We start from the raw sequence: 18361 nt of genomic DNA, 5'->3' as shown, positions 1-18361 counted from the left end.
TGCTTTTATGACAAGACTTACATAATTATAAGATTGGAWTTTTTTTTGCTGAAAAAGAGGCAAAATTAGCAAACTTCTTTTGGAACGCAGAAACTAAGACTCACAATCTGCTCAGATGTCAAACTGTAAACGTCGCCCAATATTTGGCTTGCTGTATAAAAAAAAAGTTTCACTACAAAATCCTCTATTTTTAAATAAACTTTATAAAAAATAAAATTCAATAAAGTGGATTTTATATCTCTGTTCTTCTCCCATATTATTTTTAGCACAGTAAAAAAGGCCACAAACCAAGTATGTTTCTGTTGACTTTTTTCAATTTGAAGAGAGCACAGGTTTCATTTTCATAATAAAGCAAGCAGTAAAAGCTGAACTGCCTTACTGAATTGGACACAGTTCATCTTTACTCCAAATACTTCTTTCAGATGTCATTCTAAACTGTAAATATTGTTGCTTTTGACTGCATGCAGCACTGGATTTAATTATGCACAATATTAAAAGATGATGAGTGAGATGACTGATGGGATGAGTGCTGCACTCATGAAAAGCTGCTGAGAGAGGAAAGGATGTACAACATCCATTATATACACACCCACTTTGAAAAAGGTCTSTCCTGTGGATGGTAAAAATTTCAATGAGAATAGAACAGATTTGCAAATCCACCCTTCACATTAAATAGCAAAAACTCAAACAATCTCCAGTTCATGGTACTCTGRTAGGCATTAGGTAACAAGCTCCACTTGTGCAGTTGTCATTAATCCTGAGGTTTTAAAAACATTTTCTTAGCTCTTTTACTAGGTCTTGTGTTACTATTCCCTTCTTCGATTTCATCATCTTCATCATCATCATCATCATCCTTGAGCACACATTGGTCTCTTTTTCTCAGAAATTTCTTTCCTATTGTTCCCACTAGTGTTTCGTATCTATGGAGAGAATAAAAAAATTTACACCTTTTACTAAAATCAGAGAAAAAATTGTGGAGCAAATTATAAATTTAATCAAGAATTTAAATGGTGTAAAAAACCTGGTCATTAAAAGCTTGGAGAAGCACAAGTACTACATGATTTATTACATTATTACTCATTCTGATAGTCTGAACTTGTTAGCAACTGGTAACAAGGAGGGAATTAGCATGGAATAGCAGGATATCAAAGAGCAGAAAACCCCTACAAGTTATTTTACCCCCCAAAGTGATGGAGATTTCAGTGAATATACACCAGCWCTCCAGGAAAATCAATCTGGTATAGTACCGTATCTGTTGTGGGCTTTTTTTGTTTCATTTTGTTTGTTTCCTTGCTGGGTTTTATGTCCCCACACATAATACAGTAACCTTTCATTTTCCTAGCTATATTGATCAAGTCATAACATGTAACTTACCTTCTGGCCATTTCTTCATCWGACACATCAGCCTCCATTTTATCATCCTCTTCAATTTCTTCTTCCTTGCACTTAGAATTCATTTGGATCATTAACTTCTGAAAATGAAGTAAGAAACAGCTTAAACATGYAAACATGACACAATGGCAACAATGCTGAAATTCACTGTAGAASAGCATAAAAATTAAGAATAAAATTTAATAATTATTTGTTGTTCCCACTTAGGCTAGAGCCAACATTATGAAAACTCATGAAAAAAAGGCAACATGTCTGTCTGTTGCTAAGCTGAGCTTAGAGTTTGCCTTTARGAAAAGAGGCAACACAGAGACAATGTTTTCAGTGTGTTGTGCTAATTAAACATCCTAAAGGGCACTCCAAACATCTTCAAGAGACCAGAGAGTTAGATCATAATTAATTTATCATCGTGTTGTTAGCACAGAGACCTTGAAATGGTTTTGTTAAGAAGGAAGAATATGATAAGGATTTACAGTAAAATCTTTGAAGCAATCATATGCTGAGTCACATGGAAAGCAAGTTCAAAATAACTAAAGAATCCACTAGTAAATCACCTTGCATAGCCTTCTGCAAATCTCTTAAGTATTTWCACCTTCATCCTCCTGCTTCAGGTCAGTGGTAGCCTTTTTRTTTATTATTTTATCCTGTGCCTGTGTARTAATCAGCATGAASCATGCCAGGAAGAAAYTGAAGACTCTCTTGACCAGCRTTTTTACTTGGGRACTCTAAACCCTTACTTACCCAAGWAAGTGCKGAATAAATWGGGTTGAATGTTTGTAGACTGGACTCTACATTAAATGTCAGGAGGGAAAGTGAGCTTTTGTTTTGGTGAGCAGCATGTGGGATGGTTTCCTCACTTCAGGGATTGAAAATCTGCAGGAGTCATGCAATTACTGACCATCAACTCTGGGAGGTTAAAAGCTTCTGTTCAACAGATGCTGCACTGATCAACATTTAGGGTTGGATGATGTACATAGGAGGGTTTATGGAGGGTGCTGCAAAGGTCAAATCAGGATGCAGTGTGAACACTCAAATCCCCATCCCCAAGGGCTTCAATGCTAATGTGAGGCCACCTCAAACCAGGACATTGCAATGGTACCTCAATTTCTGGATTGAATCCTTTGAAGGACATTCTGCCATAGACGAGATCCTCACATAGCAGAAAGCTTCTCTCTTCTATTATACAGCTCCTGCATGAAACCCCAAATCCAGCATTTTGTCAAACCGTGCACTTTCAAATAATCAAATTAAACAAATGCAAAAAGGATTTGCTTTCGTCCCCCTACACAAATAAATAAAGCTACAGTGTATTTTAAACCATCAACTACTTTCTGCTTAATTGCTCTGATAAATCTTTCAGTACAAGGAGCTTGGAGTACAAAGGAATACTTTTTGCCAATAAAGCTGTGCCAGTTCCAGAAGCAAAATTAACTCTCCTGACAAAAAGCACTCTTTGCTGGTATGATTCCACCTACATTAATACTTTTGCCAGAATAAAAATACCACATAAATATCACTCCCCAGGTGGCACTACTACACCAGCAAAAGCTTCTAATTAATTTTTCATTGTGCTGTTAGACCTGGCATTAGTTGAGTCTGTCAGAATATGAAACACTGTGTCATTCTCCCTTCAGCAGAGACAGATTTCCCTCTTCTCCCTCCTTTTTTTCCCCTCATTTAATGAGCATGGAGCGAGAAAAGAAACATGACCCTGAGGCATTTATAATACACGTGTCAGATGAAAGTACTTCCGTGGATTGTTCCATCCTTTTCCTCACACACATGTACCTCTTCCCTCATCCTCTTCATCTCCCATGTAAAACAAACTCTCATGATCACAGGAACTTGGGCTGAAGAGATTAAGTTCATTGTCCTGCCTCAAGGCAGTATCAGTTACACACGTGCCATGAACAGCAGAGGTCCAGCCAACCTGTCCTCAAAAGACTTCCAATGATGAAGAATCCASTGTCTCCTCAGGCAATCTACTCTAGTAGAGCTTCAATAGCCTTATTGTTACAAAAATTCTCCTAATGTCCAGCTTGAACATTCCTTGCTGCAACTGAAGCTCAAATACCTTTTTGTCATATCCACCAAYAGGAATGGAAAAGAGTTTATCAATGGCCTTATTCAACTCCAGTTAATTCCTTGGGTCCCAGCTTTATCAAAATTATGTATGTTCTCCCTCAATGGATTTTTTTTCCACTTTTGAAAGGATGAAACCCAAGCAGTTTCAAAAGTAGCTCTCCCACTATTTAAAGCACCTTTCTAAAGAGCAGGACACTTTCTTCCTTATTAGCTAAGCCTTCCTTTATTTTTGCCATTATCTCTCCTATTCCAAAACCAGGATTTGAAGTGAGCTGGACACAAGAGAACAGAACTGTCCTGAATCAACTTAACCATGTGACTGGAGCTGAAACTACTAACACAAGATTTCAAACTTCTTTTTTCAAATGAAGGGGAAAAGCAGTAATGAATGAATTGGACCCTGTCTGAAAGACACTAATTACATGCATCTAGAAGAATGTGTGAGTGAAAGAAAGCAACACACACAAGAATTGAAAGTAGGTCAAACTACACTAGGCAACCTCAAGAACAGCCCTAAAAATAAGTAATAAAAAAAAGTTGTAATGACAGTCTCTCACTATTTTTGCTTCTGTTAACTTGTTATTTATAATACTTATATGAAAAAAATATGAATATGCTATTTCCATTTCAAAACAATCCAATAATGATAAGAAGTACAAAAGATTACAAGCTTACTCTTTTTTCTTTAGATCTGGTACATCAAGATACCAGTGTTCTTCACTAATTATCTTCTTTTCTTCTTCTTCCAGTTGTTTTTTAGTTTGTGAATCCAAGCCCCTTTGCATAAACTACAAAGAAAGACAAATACACAACTTCAGTTTTTTGCATTGTGAGTACCTTCTGAACATGCAATAATTACATGATGGCAATTATCCAGTACATGATGTTTAGCAGTTGGTAAAAGGTAAATGCTTTTTGTGATTTTTTGCTCCGAGTTTGGTCAAAGTTTGGGCAAACAGACAATGGAAGATTGAAACAGCTGCTGATCACGACTGTACTTACATATAAAGAAACAGACCTCTCCTGGCTCGTTTTGATGGATTGCAGTTGTCACAATTCCCTAACTTTGCTACAGTTTTTCTAATGTTTCAATAAAGGCCAGAGAGAAGGTAATGGTGTTGAAGTTATTGCTGCACATCAGGAACCAAGTCCACACGTACAAACAGCACTGGAGCTCAGAGCTAGAGGTGGGTCACACTAGGCTGGCTATTTTTTAAACATCTATACTTTSAACCATCCTCTTCCTTTCTCAGATTTAATGAACTGGATTGTGTTGTAGCTCTGAAGGTGCAAACCTGCCTTTGGAAGTGGAAAAAGGCAAAACTTTGAAACCAGACTATGAAGAAAAGGCTTCTGTATCCAGCTGTGCTAAAGGAAGATGTTCCCAGCTCTTCAGTTCTCACTGCTGACCCACCCAAGCACCAGTCCAGCAGAGTATTTAAGCACCTGTTAACTCACTGCAAGAACTCACTGCCAAAATAGCTGAGACCAATAATTAAGTTTAGGGCAAGACTGCTATTTTTTCCTAATACAAGGACACTCCTGTCACTTGCTTCTTCGGTGATAACCTCTGTCAGAGGATGGGAACAGGCAGGTAGGAGCAGTAACCTCTCAACAGCTGGGAGGAGAAGAAGACATCTGTCAYGGCCTATAAATAATTGCTGAGAGCACAGAACTACAGACCCGAGGCCTGTGAAACAGCACTTTAATTTCCCTTTGTCTCAAGTCAGGTGTCTGAACTGAGTGACAATTAAGTCTCAACAATGTCAATGGAATATGCTGGAAAAAAACAGAATCCTTCATAATTTTATGCTAACAATCTGTACAGTCCCACCCTCCTAGAAGTTGGGATCTTCCTTAGGATTTACAGGAAGTATTTGAATAACTATCTGTCAGAGTTCTACATTYATACCAACCTAACTCCCAGACACAGCAACTTTAGCAGCACAGTCTACACACAGTCGTGTAAAAATATATAGGTAATACAGACGTGTAATGTATGTATTATAAACAACCCACACATCTTTTCAATCTTTACAAAATGTCCAACCAAACCAAACKCAGATTTACAAGCCAATAGAGCCAGTGTCTCATTTTCCATTTCCATTTCTATTTGCATCCACGGTACGAGGTCCTTAATGAAAGAAAAATTGACTTCTGTTTTCTGAGTCGATTCAAAATATGTCAAAGCTTTCCAATTAAAATTACAGTATCTTCTTGAGGAAAATAAGTGAATCTATCATGTGGAAAAACATATTGCTCAAGGAAATTGGTTAGCCAGTCAGAAATCTAAACACAAGAAATTCTGCTACAAGAACCCAATTAAATAATCATTTCACACTCCATTTTAAAGATTATGTTCCTAAAGATTACGACAGGAAAAACCTAGATAAAAATTATGTGATCAGGTTTATCTCAAATGTAAACACACACTAATGAATTAAAAATATACCCATTGTGGTAGAAGATAGAGAATATATAAGTGGGAAACTGAGGGGTTGTTTGGGTAATTTTCCCCAAGAAATGGGATCAAATGGTTCACGATCTCAAACTTTGTGTCACCCTCATGTGGTGAGTCCATGTCAGCCAGTGTTTAGTGCAAATGGTCCTTCCAACCCACCAACCTCACATCACCTCTGGGTGCCACTTCACCCACCTGCTGAATTCTGCAAATACACTGGATCACTACCTGCARAGGCAGCTGCTAAAGGCTTAATAAAAACATTCGTAAACAAGAAGATCTGCAGAAACAAAGTGCTAAATGCAAGATCTGTCTATGACCTTTTCAAAACCTACTGATCTCTTCAAAGCTGGTTATTACTGCCTGGACTGTGAACCTGCAAATGTCACAGCAGCATATTCACATGGCTGGTTCTCCATGGCCTTCTGCAGAAAAAAAAACATCTAAAAACCTGTTTTTGAAATCTCCAAGGGGTTAGTAAACTGGCAAACAATGAGAAATTTCACTTTAAAAGTGTGTTATATAAAAATAAGGAAAAATAATGATGCTGCCATCCAGGTTATGGGAGTCTGACTGTGTCACACACTGCTGGCTGACTCAGTTAAACACCTACTCCCTTTGGAGAGAAGGCAAGATGTATTTTGCTCCTTCGCTGTACAAGTTTTAGATTTAGCAGCATCTGTTAATTAGGGTAAATATTCCATCAYCCAACCGTAGCAGAATGCACTTTAAGTGAAAAATTAAACTGAAGTCAGCTAACTCTTTTCAGACAGAATGTGAAATATAGCCCCTTATAAATATGTGGTGGAAAAAAATGGCTAAATAAAACACCACAAGCAAGAAGCCACAAAGGCCTCATCATACTCAGTTAAAAAAACTGAATGGATATTAACATTAAAAAAAAAAGGGGAACTCAACTTTTCCTGGTTGTTTTCCAGCAATAAGGGATCATCAATCAGAGGAGAACTTACTCTACTGAATTAGAAGTTGTAGTACACGGTGTGAAGCAGAATCCATTAGCCAGTAAGCAGAGACTMATTTCACACTGGTGACACGAGATTCACAGTTCCAAGGATAACAGGCACATGGGGATGTTACTAAGAACCCTGGCATTTATGAGTTGGGAAAAGTGGCTAATATCGGGTATTAATTCACATTCAGGCTGGGGATTCCCTCAGCCAGCAATGTAAACAGGGGTAAAAATGGACACGCCAAAACCGAAACTTCACCCCCCAATACTAAAAGCTCAACCCCCAAGTAAAGCAAGCAGGATTGATATTTTCATTTCAGTGTGGTGGTGATGGGAAATATTTTAATTTAAATCCACAATAACCCAGCTGCAGCGGAGCGAGGTGGAACTAAAGCACAGTGCACTCCCAAAACGTGCACTGGAGCGGGCTCTTGAGGCTACACTTTTGCCGGAATCCTGAAGTTGCTCTCCTGCACGAAACTCTGCAGTTTGTAACCCCGAGCCCACTCGCAGGTTCAAGCAGTTGAAACCCTGCAGTTTGTAACCCCGAGCCCACACGCAGGTTCAACATCGGCAGCAGCGATGTTTTGCCGGGCCCGAGAGGGCCGGGGAGCCGAGCATGGCTGAACACATCAGAGCGTGGCGTGGGTGGGGAGAGCCAGGGCACACCGAGGGCCGCCCGTCAGCCGGGGCTGGCGATGAGCACGGCAATGCCGGCTCCGGCAATGCCGCGTGTGGCCGGGAACACTCCTATCCCCTCCCGTCCCGTCCCGATTTTGGCTCACAGCGCGGGGCCCGCCCGCCATCGCTGAGGCCACGGCCCGGCCCTGCCCTGCCGCCCCGGGTGCCGCCGCTTCCAGCCCCGCGCAGGCCTCAGGCGCCCACTCCCCAACTTCCCCCTCACCTTCATGCGCAGCAGGTTCTTGGACAGCTTGGATTTCACCTCCCCGGCCATGGCGGCCCGCAGGCCGCGGCGGATCCCCGCGCTCGCGTAGCGCCGAGGCCGCGCAGGCGGCGGGAGGAGCGGGAGGAGCGGGCGGAGGCGGCGGCGCGGCTCCACCCTCCGGCCGGGGGCGGCCCAGCACCCTGCCCACAGCCGCGGGAGCCGCCGGCGGTGCACCGGAGACGCAAAACCGGCGATAAATATAACAACTTTATGGCTGTGTGGGGTGAGGGAGATCGGGGGTGTGAGCAGGACATAAATCCGSCTCGGTGTGAAATGGTAAATCAGCAGGGGAACCTGAGATGCCTCCGTGATGCTTTTGCGTTGTGCAGCTGGATTACGGTTTCATCCATAATTTCTGATTTTTCAAAGGAGAAGGAAAGAAATTATAAAATATCTCTCACCCTGACATTTAGAGACCACTTGGCTTGTTTTTATTTTTTTTAACAGTCAGACTGACTTTTACTTGCAGAAAAAATGGTCAAACATAACTAAAACTGGAAAGCATGCAAATTCAAAGATATTACAAAAGGCCTCAAAGCTTTGTTAGTCCTGAATCGTGTTTTGTGAATTCAATATTGGCAGCACTGTTGTTGGACTGCCGTGCTGGGCACTGGGAACCGAGAAAGAAATCCTGATAGGAAATTGCCAGCTGACTCCCAGTCACAAGCAAGTACCACAATTTCTCTATATATCCTCATAAATCAGATTTCTGATGCCTGTTTTGACATTTGGCACATAAACTGGGTGATAAAGCAATAAGAGTGAGCGTTCAGTGTTCAAAACTTTAATGAACTGGTGTGCTCCAAAAGACAATTTAGGGAGAAAAGTTCCCGTATATGYAAGATGTAGGTCAAAGCTTGAAGAACTCTGTAAAGATTTATGCTCTAATAGACTCCACAGAAAGGTATAATGAAGGACAAAACCTGATTGCAGTGGGAAAGGAGGAAGAATTATCCACATCCAGGCATCCTTATTACACTTTTAAGCTCAGTGGACTAAAATGACCACAAATGTCAATGAAACATGGAGCCACAAATGCTTCAAGGCAAAGTCATAACACTGCATGGAAATGTTTAATTTTCATATAGGGAAGGCACCTTCATTGCCAGGCTCTGTAAATGAGTTGAAGCTGCTCTGAAGTTCAAGGCCCCAGTGAGAAAGTCACATTGTGAGTGTGGCAGTGATCCTGCTCTGTTCCCTTTCTCATTAACAGCTATCAYCCCTTCCCAACAAAAGAAGGCTGGGGAGAAATTGGCCGTTTTCTGAATACAAATGTTCATCAAAGAATGAGTATGTTTTAATCTTRGTGGACAAACCAATAGGGGAAAGCTGTTAATTAATATAATGGCGCAGTACAGTCAGAATCAGTCAATTTTTGGCGTTATGTTCTATTTGCCATGCGTTCTAACAGTGCATTTGCTTTTTGTTGATCATTGCAAATCAGAGCCCTGTGTTTAATTGCATGGYCCTCAATGTCACTCACGGCTTTTCTGAGCAGTTTCAGTTCATTTGCAGTCCACGAATGTACTTTGAATGATTTCTTCTAAATACTGTGCTCTCCTCAGCACTTCTGCAGCTACTGAGCTGTGATAGTGCCCAGATTTGCTTGGTGGCCYTTGCAAGAGCTGCTTCTGCCTCTCCATCCTGCAGAAAATCCCAGCTCAACAATTCCTCAGCAGACTCAGCTTGCAGCCTGTTTGGGTTTTGGGCACTGCCCAGATCAGCTCCCTGGTACCTTTCATGGGAAGGAGCATCCTGGCCCCAACGCTTTGGGAGCTGCATCTAATAATTTACACTACCCTGCAGTGTCTAACTGGGATGGGGAGAGTGCAAGGCGTTTTCAATTTCTCTAACCATGAAGATAATTCCCTGTGCTCCCTGGTCCCCACTGCACCCTGTGTCTTGGTGCTGCACCCCAGGCTTGCACGGAGTTGCTGCCACAGTTTGTTGAGACATCAGCTAAAACCCTGCCTGGATACGGGCAGGGAGAAGCATTTTGCAGTRAAAGCAGTATAGGTTCTGTGATGTTTATTTAGAAAAGTGGAGATTGTAAAAAGGCTGCCACAGAATGTGATCTATTTTGGCAGTAAAAAAGTCCGAAGGAAATTTTTAGGTTACATCTCCCATCACTTGAATTGGATAGGGAGGCTGTAGATAACAATCAGYTGCCTTGTGGACCAGATTATACTGTCTGGTAAATCTGAAGACACTCCATTGATTGCAGGAGAAATTTTTATGATTTACTGGTGGTGATGGAGGCAACTCAGAGAAGAATCCAGCCCTGTAAATAYGCCTGCTTGTGGAGTGGAGCGAGGGTGAGGGAAGCTAGGAGAGAAAAAGAATCTCTCCATGTTTAGAGAAGAATCAAGGGTCACTGTAAATGACAATTAGATGGCTCTTGCATGGCTCTGACTGTCCATTTTCAACCCAAAAATCCATTTCTTTTTCAAAACAAAAATACTCAGGAATAACTCAAGGAAAAGGTGCTCCATCTCATCAAAGATTGTACATTAAACAGGCAGATAAAAGATTTTTTCTTCCTTGGAAATGTGGTCCCTTCTCCCCCTAGTAATTACAGGAGTCAAATCAAAGTTGTCATTAACATTATTTAATTGCTCTTTGAGCAATACATGTGGCAGCTGTGCAGTAATTTCACACCAATGGGATCTAATTTGAGGGAACTCGTGGCTTCCCCTTCCCATAACCCTTTATTTATTCATATTCTCGTAGTAGTATGATATTAGTGCAAAATAGGTATCTCAAACCTTRCAGCAACCTATCAGTTTATTTGATTTCTTGTGAGCTGTCTTYGWATTCCAAAGCAGCTTTTTACAGCYTTCAGAATACCTGAAGCCTTTTTCYCCCCTTTGCAAATATCAAAATTCTTATAGTATGACAGGTGAGTCATTAATTTGTGTCAAACTCCTCCGCTGTGTTTTAACTAAGGATATTACGTGTTTTTCTCTATGAAAGAGGCAAAGAGAATGAGAAGTGGAGCTGCCGGAGGTCTGTTTGCAAACCTGAAAGGAAGGTGTGAAGTGCTGCGTGCGACTGGGCGGGATCAGAGGAGCAGTTTTGTACCCTGTGCTCCCTGCAGAGCGAGAATTAAACCATCGGAGTGGTGGAGGTGCCGTTTTCAAGTTGAGGACACGTTTTTTATCYCTKCTGCTCCCACCCCTCTCCGAGGCGCTAAARCATGCGGTTCGGTGACAGCTGCTGKGGTCCCGGGGGATTTKTYACAGTGTTCATCACCTTTGRWGCGCTCATGCACAAYCCGCGCTGCTCATCCCGCTTTGTGCCTCATGCACGGAGGGTACAGGGCAGCTCCAGCTCTCCKTCACACCGCACTGACTCATCCTCTTCGCTTTTGAAGTCCCTTTTTCTGGCATTGACACCGGTTTAGGGGGCAGCTGACACACACTGAGTGTTTTCAGTCCCCGCGTTCCTCTGCTGATCATAGGTTTTCCTGTGAATAGGGACGATATGGAAAGAATGCAGCGGGAGCCAGACTCCTGTAATTTGGGTAACACGGATCTGTAAGCGCAGTTCATGTTGCTTTCCTTTTAATAGCCTTAGGTAGTTCACAATTTATGCAGCATGGAAAGATTTGTTTTAAAAATGTKCTCGTAGCAAAACAGGGTTACAAAATCTCCGGAACAACCAAGACGTGTCTTTGCAGGAAATGCCTGGTGTCAGTTTGGGAGARGACAATTCATTCTGAGTGCTTTTGGCTGGTCCAGTGACAGGGTGACCTTTGTATGAATAAATACAGTAATTCCTTTTTGATTGCAGAAAGAACCAGCCTTGTAATGGTAGCTCCCTGTATTCTGCCATGAGCTGAAGTGGTGGTAGGAACACATGCTGGTCTGTCATTCTGCTAGCATGCAGAGAAGCCTAAATATTTGAAATTATTTGAWATAACCCCATGTTAGGAGTCAGAGCAAAGAGAATGACTGCAGAACGGTGTGAAGCATCCTTCTCTTTGCTTTCCTTTAAAAATCAGGAAGCTTTCAACTTTTTGGATTTGATGGAATGACAATTAAAAGAGAAAAGGAAAATATCGCCTTCCGTTTGTTAACTATAAAAATGCAATCCAGCAGTGCTGCTGGTGCTTTGCTKTTTCCCAGGTCAATAAATGGCTCCCCTGACTTTAATAAACATTGATGCTGCAGGCTTGTTCTACAGTGATTGAACATTTTTATAGTTTCAACCACTCGCATTGCATGAAAGCTTTAAGATTTCTTTTCTTCTTTTTTTTTCCCCACCCCTCTTTTTCAGGAGGGTTGGCTCTGATGGATTAAATTGTCATTTTCAGAGTTAGTTGCTGAATTATAACTTGGCATTTTTAGCCATGCGATTTGTTTAAAGAGACAGCGTTTTGATATAGCAAAGCAGCTGAGAATTTTTAARCAGTAAAAGGAAATTTTGTTCACTTTGTTCTCAGCCTTTCATCACTGCCTGACAAAAATGCTCCTGAAAACAACATGAAGGCTATGATATGAGGAGAAGGTACTTAAATCCATGCTCACTTTATTTTTCCATCATGGAGCTTGTCTGTGCAGAACTATATTGCTTTCTATTAGTACTCAGATACCTCGTTGTTGCTCACGTTTGTCTTTCTGAGGAGGAAGGAAGGGAGGGAGGGGGAATTAGAGACATGAAATGATTGCCACCCAATGTGATATTTAGAGTGGCAGCAGTGTACTTTGGACTGACTGAATTACCTCTTAGAACACATGATGGATTTCTTTGCACCAAAATGATGGGTTCTGAACATGAGTCGAGTAACTGCAGGGGTTTCACCTAAATCCAGACTGAGCCTGGTTCAAAGGKACAAACACCTTGTAATTCTTTAGAAAATGAGAAAATCACATCCATGTCATGATGCATCCATTTTTTTTGGTTTGACCAGCTGCCACATTCCTTCTCTGTGGATAACTGTTGGTTTCAAGGTCTGATTTTTTTTTACTTTTCTCTACTCCCCCCAATTTAAATCTGTATTCAAGACAGTAAAGCTGAAGTAAATGAGACTCACATAAAAAACATGTGTGTTCAGAATGTGTTTGAAAAGGAAGGCCAACAAAACTGTCTTCTAGAACATAACAGGGTGTCTTTTGCTTTTGATTTACAGTACCTGCAGGGGAAACGGGATAATCTAATGGCCTGAATATGGGAGATTTTACRCTGCAGTTTTACCCTGGTCAGACTCTGAAACAGTGCTTAGCAGTGGAAATCTCAGGGTATCAATATGAAATACTGAAGTCCAATTATACTTSTGCTTGTACACTTTCCCCTCTCTGGCCATTTCAGCTTCTGCTCTGAARTAATAACTTACGACAGCGCAAAGCTGAATTTCAGCAGTGAATTATATCCCTGGCCTCTAAATTTAATTGCATGGTACTGCAACTAACCCGCTATCCATCTTGGTCCCTGGAATTCTTTCTGCCTCTTTTCTTCTGCTTCTACACCATTCATTCGAGACCTTTAGAAAACACAAAACAGRTGCTCAGGAAGAGGGTGAATTGTGAAGAGAATGTTTTAACTTCTTACCTGCCACCAATTCTTGACAGTCTTTAACTAAAAAGGCAGGTGGTGTTCACCAGCTTTGGGGTCAGGATGAAGTGCTGCAGGCTCTGGATGTTTTCCTGCAGTGCTGCTTACCTGGGGTCAGGAGGACCATTTACAAGCTCCAGTTTGGATTCCATCCAGCCAGGCAGGTGCTCTACAGGAATGTCCATTTTCCACCGTGTAGTGCCTGGAAATGGAGCCTGGGTAAATATCAGTGCTCTGATTCAGCACAGCAAACCTGGAGTTCCTGACACCWCTGTTCTGAGCAGCTGAAGGTTGCACAGCAAGATGTTGATGCCTGAGCAAAYAATTAATAGCAAAAGCAAAAATATATTCTGTGGTTATCACAAATACAATGATTGCATTTTTAGGACAGTTACTCATGTTCATTTCAAAACCATCTTAAGGCCATTTTTTAGGTTGGGGAAATAAGCTGTAACATGAAAAAGAGTAAAATATTCATTAATGCTGTAATGATTTATATCAAAACATTATGGGGTAGCACACTTTGCCTCGGTACAGTTCCTCAATGAATGTTTTTCTAATTTCCATAAGTAATTGACCTCTCATTAGCAGCTCATTAGAAAAATTGAGGTGATGTGACAAAAGCAAACCCACTGCGACAGAAACTCTGCATGTGAATAAATCATTGAAAACTCTAATGGATTCAAGATGAAGGACCACAAGAATCTTGCTTTCTCTTACTGAAAAAGGACTTTGTTTACATCCGTGAAGTGAAACACTTTTCTCTGAATATATATCTATATATATATCTCCCTAAATCCACACTTTGGCTCATAGCTGTTTTTTAAACACAGTGAATATTCACTTCTCCTTGCATGTAATTTCATAGGAAAAAAGAATTAGCCAAATAATTCAGACACCTATGTAAGGCCCTGGTGCAACTATAGATGCTGAGGTTGGAAGAGTGGAGTACAAATTTTGTAACATGACCTAAATTCAAGACCTAATTTTGGAAGAAAATTAACATCAACTGATGCTCCTCACTCACTCCAGCCCTAGAAGTAGATATTTCCAGAAAAGACAGTGCTGAATCCTTGTCTGTGAGCAGTTGTTTCAGAGGAGAGGGGTCTGTCTGGTCCTTTTTGTACCACTGTTAACCAACACAGGAATGTTAACAAGCTCAAGTAATAGATTTTGCACATATTGACGTATTAACTTAATAACCTTATATATCTGTCTTTTTAGGGATCAATAAATCAATTTTGAGCTAGTTCTTCATCACTGCAATATTGTGAAAAGCGAAGCTGATATTTAATGTAGTTTTATGAGTCCTGGATGGTACTGGACAAACCCAGAAAAAATCCATTTCTTTTTTAATAGGTCCCTTAAAGTCCTGATGCCCATCTGAAACTTATTTGAAAGTAACTGGATTTCTGGGTTCCAAGTTACCATTTCATTGCAAAGTTACTTGAGTATGAGAATGGAAAAAAAATCACTGTCTGAAAGTTTTGTACAGCAGAGAAGAACTGAACTGATGAACTCCCCTGACCTTATGCAATACTGGCTAAGAAAGTGCAGGGTCTAAAAGGTGAAAAAAAGYAGTGGAGTAATATTGTAAAAGAATGGGAAAAACTGCTGGCTTAAATCTGCCCTGGGAAAAAGGCCAGTGAGAATCTCATTTTTCCTCATTTGGGAAGTGTATCTGGTGTCTGGCTGCACTATTTRCTGGTTGTTTTTTTATTTTTCTTCCTGAATTCTCCTGCAATGGACCATTGCATAGTGCTGCTTTAATATGGGTGAGTATCTGTTGTTTTGCCAACTAAATTGTGGAAGAAAGGAAGCACAGGAGTGATCATGAGAAATTTCCTATTAAGGAAGAAAAATGCATTTTTAAAGGCTCACTCAGAAAAATCAGACTGCTTAGCTTTCCATGACATTTGAAAAGAAAATATTGAAAAGAGATGGTAGACAAATAGTGGTTTCATGGTGTATTGATTGTTYCATGGAATAGTACTACAGCAAGTGATTAATTTTGTGATGATGGTCCTGTGTCTTTTTTCCCCTTTGTTGTTGTAGGAGCTGTGGTTGCATGGTTCAAGTCCTCATGGTTTCAGTCCAAATTTAAAGAAAAATCTGATCTCTAATTCCTTTTAGCGTCTCTTTCTAGAGCCACAGCTGAACTGATAGGACACTGATAGGAAACCAGACATGGTACAACAGCAGAAAGGAAACCAGACATGGTACAAGAGCAGAAAGCTGAGACTCAATTACCCAACAATCAACATTTGCTCTGGGATTTCCAGAGCTGCCACAGAAATGGAGCTTTTAAACTCCTGGACAACATTTCTGGTGGAATAAACCATCCTCACCAAGTTCACCACTGCATCTCTCTGCACAGCACTGCCTGATCCTCAGAGCCCACCCTTTCCCCCACAGTTACACATTCCTACACTACCAGGATGTCACACAGGAAGAATTTCTTTGGGATTTAGGAACACATTTGGATTTCAGCCAGGCGTGGAAGATATACATACTTCCTSCTATACCCACGCACGTCCTCAATATATTTCTTTACATATGGAATCTKAATCAGTAATACTAAAAGCCTGAAGTTGAAGGAAGGACAAATGCATTTATAGCCATGTCTCTTGATAAGGTTTTTTTTTTTTTGAAAAATCATTTATTCAGTCATTTTGTGGGAGTGACATACTYGATCCATTGCAAGGTGGAAATAACACACACAAAGGTAATTCTGCTTATACAGATTGACTTTAAAGAAGGCTTAAAWTTTATAATTTAACTGAACTAGTTAAAAACACTCCCTTCCCTTGAAATGTAAGGAAAAAAACTCACTTGTGGCAAATGTATCTTTTTTTTTTTGTAATATTTTGGGGGTGCCCCTGCACTGTTTGTAGGCCCTGAGGTTACCTAGGACTAGCTGCATCCTGCTGCTCTATGCTGAAAGCTGCTAATGGGAAAAAGAGAGTGTTATGATTAGGGGCCCAAACACAATTTCCAAACCTGAAATATCATATCAGTATTCCCTGGGGCTAGGAAAGCTGTAGATATTCAGGAACCCACCAGCTTAGCTAGGAAGGGCATCCTTAATGACACCAGCAGAAGAAAACAGCCAGTTTTTCTGTTGCAGCATGCTTTTGGTTGTTTTATGCAAAGTGGTTTAATATCACCTTAATCTCAGCTTGCCATGTGAAAAATGACCCTGTCAATTTGACACAGAAGTAGAATATTGAGAAGTGGAACATTTTGTCTAATAGGGAAAAGCTGACAAAGACAGACTGAATAACACTTAATTGGATAAAACTGACTTGATTGTGAATTCCAAACAAAATTAAAAATATTGCACTAAGATTTATAGGGTTTGTTTTCTGTCTTTTTTTTTCTCTGCCTGTGTTTGCTGGGCTTTGCTTGTGTTGCCAATATTTCAATCCAGCAGCACCATCCCATTCTTTATCGATAAAAGCCAAAGGCTAAATATTGCAAGACATTTGGCGATGGCAGTACAAATGGGAACTCTCAGTTGTGTGCAGCCCAGTTATTGATGTTTTTATTAGCAATCTTTATRAGGGCACATTCTGCTTTCCTTCTCAGCGCTGTAATGTGGAAATGAGGGAAATGCCTGTTGGAATTAGCAGRGCACCAGACAGCTTTGATGGAGCACATCTCTGTCCTGTGAGCAGCCACAGGGTCGGGGTGTCAGCAACGTGGCCTTTGCACCTTTGTCCATCCATGACTCTTGTGCTGTCCAGGACACAGGAACAAAGCACACTAATCTTTGTCTGATGTAGGAACCACCATCCCTTATTTCTCCAGCTGCTTAAAACAGCCCTCCACAACCCACTGAATTCCAGCATTATCATATCTATTCAGGGCAAGGCTTTGGTCTGAGGACACTACAGGGAAATTCTTTCAGCACATGAATTCCTTTGAATTTTCACTAGCCGCTATAAAAAGTTTTATCTGTGTTATTTTTTTCTCCTGCTCTGCTTTATAAACAAACATGACAGTTTGTTCTACAAAGTGTTTTCTTTCTGAATTATAGAACCACAGAAAAAGCATATAAAACCCACAAACCTTATTATTTTTGTATTCCTGAAACTCAAAATTGATTTAAACCACCTTCAGCCAGCAATATTTCCTCCCCATCTGAGAAACTATATCCTGAGCTTGAGACTAAAGTAAATTTTTATAGGCATGTTGTAATTATAAACCCTTGAGAAACGAATTTTGTAACAGGGACATGGGCACAAAGCTTCCCTGTAGTTACTCTGCTGATGCRAAGAGGCTGAAAATCCATTCTCCCAAGAAGGAGTTTATTAAAAGGCTGCATTTTAATGACATTTCTTGTGACATCAAAATTATTTCACTCAGAATCACAGAGCATCTCTGTTTTTGAAGGTCCAAGGGGAAAATGCTGCTGCAGCCTCACAGTGACTGAGGGAAGCAATCCAGAGAGATAAATCTGCTSTGGTGCTCATATCCTGTCATGATGGGAGATGTAAATTAAGCTGTTTAATTAGAACAGCGTATAATAATCATCACCAGGAAGGCAGGAGAAGTGTTTGGAAATAGCATACAGGTTTTGAAAACATTCTGGGTTCAGCTTTTCCTCTTAAACTSATGAGTAATGGCTGAAAGGTCAGCAATAACTGAACTCAAAATGAGGGGGGTTTGGCTCATTTGGTGTATTTGGTAACTTGTGTTCTCCTTTAAGTCTGTAGAGATCCTGGATTGATTTTCTTGCAATATTTCAAGYCAAATGGGTATTTTCAAGCAATATRCATTGCTGATTGGCCTGATCATTGTATTATTTATGTCATATAATTTGCGCACATGAATTCAATTTAAATTATGGCAGGGTGCTCAGCCCAGATATATCACACCATAAGRGATTAAATCCTTTTCACTTGATAAACCTTAAATTACACTTCTCAGATATACAGGTAGGCAAATACTTTGC

The 18361-nt window shown here is 40.6% G+C and overlaps 1 protein-coding gene across 1 annotated transcript; it reads right to left on the bottom strand.

The window, feature by feature from the left end:
* Window positions 1-518: 518 nt before the first annotated feature.
* Window positions 519-7952, bottom strand: MPHOSPH6 (M-phase phosphoprotein 6). Its single transcript, XM_057372519.1, has 5 exons — window positions 7810-7952; window positions 4150-4262; window positions 2489-2579; window positions 1375-1472; window positions 519-920 (listed from the first exon to the last, which is right to left on the bottom strand). Exons 1-5 carry the CDS (start codon window positions 7858-7860, stop codon window positions 752-754), a joined length of 522 nt encoding a protein of 173 aa, XP_057228502.1. The 5' UTR covers window positions 7861-7952; the 3' UTR covers window positions 519-751.
* Between the last annotated feature and the right edge of the window lie 10409 nt (window positions 7953-18361).

This window comes from Malurus melanocephalus, unplaced genomic scaffold (assembly GCF_030028575.1).
Source record: "Malurus melanocephalus ecotype Western Australia unplaced genomic scaffold, MMel_1.1 scaffold_173, whole genome shotgun sequence".
In the NCBI taxonomy this organism is placed as follows: Eukaryota; Metazoa; Chordata; class Aves; order Passeriformes; family Maluridae; genus Malurus; species Malurus melanocephalus.
This window is presented reverse-complemented; position numbering and strand designations above follow the sequence as displayed.